At 39.7% G+C, this 4,818-nt stretch overlaps 1 protein-coding gene across 1 annotated transcript; it reads right to left on the bottom strand.

The window, feature by feature from the left end:
* Window positions 1-370: 370 nt before the first annotated feature.
* LOC148866969 (putative receptor-like protein kinase At2g42960) lies at window positions 371-4,473 on the bottom strand. The gene is made up of 8 exons (XM_088980760.1): window positions 3,828-4,473; window positions 2,488-3,245; window positions 2,269-2,373; window positions 2,008-2,130; window positions 1,733-1,903; window positions 1,470-1,599; window positions 1,128-1,337; window positions 371-1,017 (listed from the first exon to the last, which is right to left on the bottom strand). The coding sequence occupies exons 2-8, from the start codon at window positions 3,144-3,146 to the stop codon at window positions 886-888; spliced, it is 1,530 nt and encodes a 509-aa protein (XP_088836886.1). The 5' UTR covers window positions 3,147-3,245; window positions 3,828-4,473; the 3' UTR covers window positions 371-885.
* Window positions 4,474-4,818: the final 345 nt, after the last annotated feature.

The raw sequence follows: 4,818 nt of genomic DNA, 5'->3' as shown, positions 1-4,818 counted from the left end.
ACCGTCTGATCAAAGATTTACCAAAACCTGAAATAGATACCAGTCGGCATCATTACCCAGTAGAGCCAAGTCACTGTTCATAAAATTAGGAATGCCCACAATGCAATGATGAACTGCCACTCTGCCAACCTTCCTAGAGGGGGCCTCATCCATTGAATGATCGGCATGGATCTTACTGTATTGAAGGGGGATTAAAGATTTCATTTGGAGGATTATCCTCTCCCTGCATCACCCGAGATGCAAGCAAAAGGAAACAGAAGGTAATCCATTTTCTCCAAGCATGATACAAGGAAAGGGCAAGAAAAGAGAAAAGACAATGGGATGAGCATCATTCTACTGCAAGAGAAAGCAACCCATTACTGCAAAAAGATAAAGAGAAAAGGGATGATTAATGATTAAGTTATTTAATAAGTAATACAAAAGAGCAGGTGAAAAAAGGGATGATAACTGAGAGAGTCTTTTACCAGACCAAGAAAAAGTAGAGGAAATTTGACAGAAGACAAGAAGAAATGGAAGGGTAAAAAAGAAACCAGAAATAAAAAGTAGCCCCATTGAACCCTGAATTATATCTGTACAATAAGAATTTTTTTTTTCTTTCTTTTTCTTCTTTTCTGTGTTCTGGATACTAGAAGAAACCTCACAGTTAAGAGCACCTCTTTTCATCCCTGTCATGATTTTTCCATCTAAAAGTTGTGGTATGAACCAGCAGCCAAGATGCAGACTCCAATAGCAAGAGGGGTATTCCTCGTTGTGATTGCTCCTTTAACCCATTGGGGATTTTTATCACCATAAACTCCGGACTGTATGTATTGATCTCTTAAGGATTTCCTGGAAAGCTCAAAAATTTGAATGGTAAGGAGGATTATTCAATTGGGTCCTGTTGTCCTAGACATGTAATCCTTCAGATGTATGACTGTCTGATGATCCAGCACTGTTTTCAATGTCATTGGAGCCAGAATTTTCTTTCATGGATTCAATTTCCATGCTGGTTGTTCGACTCTTCCTGTTCCTTCGATCCTGCGAAAAAGAAAAATCGTAGATGTCTTTGAAATGAGCCTCTAAAATGGACACATGAATCTGATAAGAAAAATCAGGCAAACATGAAGTTTGCAAAGATTAATGAGCACCTCACGGTATGGGTATTCATCAGCTTCAAGCATTCGAACAACTTGACCCATTTTTGGTCTTTTCTCTGAGTCAGGATCAACACATCTCAGTGCAATCAACAGGGCACGCTTAAGAGCCCGTGTCGTGGGTTTAACTTCAAGGTTTGGATCCACAACTTCCTCAGCTCTCCTAGTGCCTACCATCACCTTAAGCCACTCAACAAGATTAACCTGCCATGAACATGGAGCACTTCTCTATTGAACTAATATATTTATTTCCAATAATGAGAAAAATAAATAAAACCTTCCCAATAAACATAGCTAAGACTATCATTGGTCAACTAGGAATTAAGAGTGTATCACCTCATTTTCAGGCCGGCTATAGTCCACAGGGTCCCTGCCTGTAACTGCTTCTAATAGGAGGACACCAAAACTGTAGACATCACTTTTCTCATTTAACAAGCCAGTATTTGCATATTCAGGTGCCACATACCTGATAAGGAACTGATTTATTTAGTATGGAACCAAAAGGGTGAATGTACAAATACAATACAGGTGACAAACTAGAAAAATACACAAGAACAGAAACATGATACAAATGTAGGCATAGAAAATGTTGACATTACCCAAAAGTTCCCATTACTCTGGTGGTGATATGGCTTTTCCCTGAACCCAAGAGTTTGGCCAAGCCAAAATCAGAAATCTTTGCATTAAACTCCTCATCAATCAAGATATTACTTGATTTTATGTCACGATGAACGACTTTTGGTTCAATTGCCTCGTGCAAATAGGCAAGACTGCATAGCATTTTGAAGAAAGAAAGATCATTTCATCAAATTGTATAAATCCACAGTGTCAAAGGTAGTTCCAACAATAGCCATGAGTTGAAAGATGAACTCACGCCTTGGCAGTTCCAAGGATAACTTTCATACGGGCTTCCCAACTAGGGGAACCCCGTTGGCGCATAGCCCCATGAAGCCACTGCTCCAAGTTACCATTGTTCACATATTCATACACCAACATCCTATATTGTGAAAAACTATTAGTATCATCAGGCAGGTGGGTTAAATTCAAGAAAAAGAGAAGGAAAGAGGGAATGGAATTCACATGAAAAATGAAGCAGCAATGGAGCTTTGTTAGAAAACTATAAAATGAATTTTACCTGTGTATTCCCTCTACACAATAGCCCAAAAGCCGCACAAGATTCTTATGTCGAACATGGCCTATGGCCTCCACTTCAACTCTAAATTCCTTCTCTGCCTGCCCCCTACAAACCCAGTTGGCAGATCAATCATAAGAATTTAAATTCAGATACACTAAAGGGTAAGAAAGCTTTTCTTTTCTTCTTTGCAAATTGTTCAAAGCATTCAAGTGTACTCACAGATTATTGAGGATTTTCTTCACTGCTACCTCAGTTCCATTAATCAGTCGGCCCCTATAAACAACACCATACCCACCTTCTCCAAGCACATTCTCTGCAGAGAAACGATTGGTTGCATGTTCAAGATCCCTAAGTGTAAACCAGTGACCCCATCCAAGATGTGAAACTTCAGGCAGACCGATCAATGGAGATGATGATGCCAGTCCATACAAAGAAGACTGCTTACGAACAGTTCCAGAGCTTCCCTCCTCCCCTGACTGTGAGCTGCAGCCTCGCTCAAGTTGATAAATTGAACTGCACTGGCTGAGGTTATCTGCGTCACTGGATTTGCTGGCAGCCAAATGAACAAACAATTTTTCGGAATGCTTGTCACCTGGTCTATCATGGACTGCCAGGATAACACCTTCACGACGATCATTAAAATTGTTAATTCCAACCTTGTCCACTTTGATTTCCTTTGAGACAATGGGTATTTGGGAAAGGGAGAACTTGTCTGAGGTTCTCCTTGATTTCCTTCTCAATGTGACCCATATAGATAAGATGGAGAGAATCAATACAATAAACACACCAACGCAGATACCAATCAAAACCCACAGCTTCAGACCAAGAAATGAAGTCTTCTTTGACAATTCAGCATTGAGAGACTCGTTGGATGACATTTCCAGTTTTCAGTGTACACGAAAGAGAGATCTTTCCTGCAGTTGGAGTTATGATCCGTCTACTTAATCTCATGTGCTGCAAACTCAGTCCATCTCCACCTGTAAACCCAAATAGACGGAAATGCTAAATTAATTTCTCTCTGTCAAAATGTTAAACATGGATCTGAAGTCTGAACTTCTGAGACTAAGGCTGAACCCAGATATTTTCCATGATGAAATTTCTTAGAAAGCAAGCTAGATATCAATTATCCAAATTATCCATTATATTACAGTAAAGCAACCCTACCTTGATACAACTCCCAAATGTAAATTTATGAGAAAATAAGCAAGTTTAGAGTACCCATTTGATTAAAAATAATTCTTATCTTCAATTTAACTCGTTTCACAAAAGGAGACAAAAGAAAGAAAGGAAAGAGCATCTGATTCGTCCTCTCTTCAAGAAGTTCAAATGCATTGTGCTGACAGTTAAAAGAGAAAACAATGATCCAAGAAAAAGAAATTCCTAGCTGAGATTTTAGCTGCTTTAACAAATCAAGTAAAAGCATTTAGCATCCAAGCCATCCCAAGAAACATTCTCATGTGTTGTGAATGTTCCATTCAACCGATCAATCGGGCACCCAAAAGAAAATTACAAAGCTCCAGGTATCATTCAGAACCAGAGACAGAGAAATATCAACCCACCATAAGATAATGCCAATAAGAAAATGTATCATTCCTGGTGATCTGTTCGACTGTTCCCCTTTGATCTTCTTCCCTGAGATACACACAGAAGAAGGAAACTGGCCTGCTGTTGAACTTTGAAACAACAGAGTCTCAGAAGGCATAGATAGGCCAATGTCGACCAGAAATAACACAACAGCCTACCAAAACCCAGAAGCCCAAAAATAGCATTTGCAAAAGAGTAGTTTAGAAGTTGGAGTTCTGCCAGGATTCCAGAAGTGGGCCAAAGAGAATTGAAAACTAAAGAGAGAATACGCAAGCAGCTCAGACAAAAATCCAATATTCGAGCAAAAGCAGGAAAAAATATTGCTATTTTACGAGAATTTAGAGGGATAGAGAAGCAAAGAGTTGGTAAAATGGTTGGTGGAGTTTCGTCCTTGTGGACGAGAGGGGGACCCGTGGAAGCTAGGAAGAAAGCTTGGTTTGCAATGGAGGAAACCGAGAGAGAGAGAGAGAGAGAGAGAAACAGTAAAACCAAAGCAAATGTGGTGAAACAGAGCTTGCATTTATAGCTTGGTAGAAAAAAATACAGAAAAGAATCAATAAACTCAAAATTGAAGGGGAGACCGGGAGAGAGAGAGAGAGAGAGAGGAGGGAAGTATGGAATTTTTCCAGCTTGCTTGCTGATTAGACTATTAGTATTAGACCAAGTCACCAAACTGCCCTTTGGTTTAGTAGAAGCCCATATTTGGTTTAAGATCAAATTTACCTGAGGCAAGCCACTTGATCCATTAAGCTCATAAATCTTTTATTAGGGGTAAAGATGCCCCACATGCAATCTCACTTATCAACCGTCAGATTAGCATCAGAGGGCAATAATGTGTTGATGTGTATATGGGTGTCAACTGAATGTCAATCCAAATGTTGGGCCCACCAGGGAATCAAAATGGCTAAGATCATAGACTATATCTAGTTGAGTTGAGACCACTCCAGAGTGGACTGTGACCCTCCA

Source organism: Nelumbo lutea, chromosome 3, assembly GCF_056320005.1.
Source record: "Nelumbo lutea isolate HS-2025 chromosome 3, American lotus-T2T, whole genome shotgun sequence".
In the NCBI taxonomy this organism is placed as follows: Eukaryota; Viridiplantae; Streptophyta; class Magnoliopsida; order Proteales; family Nelumbonaceae; genus Nelumbo; species Nelumbo lutea.
This window is presented reverse-complemented; position numbering and strand designations above follow the sequence as displayed.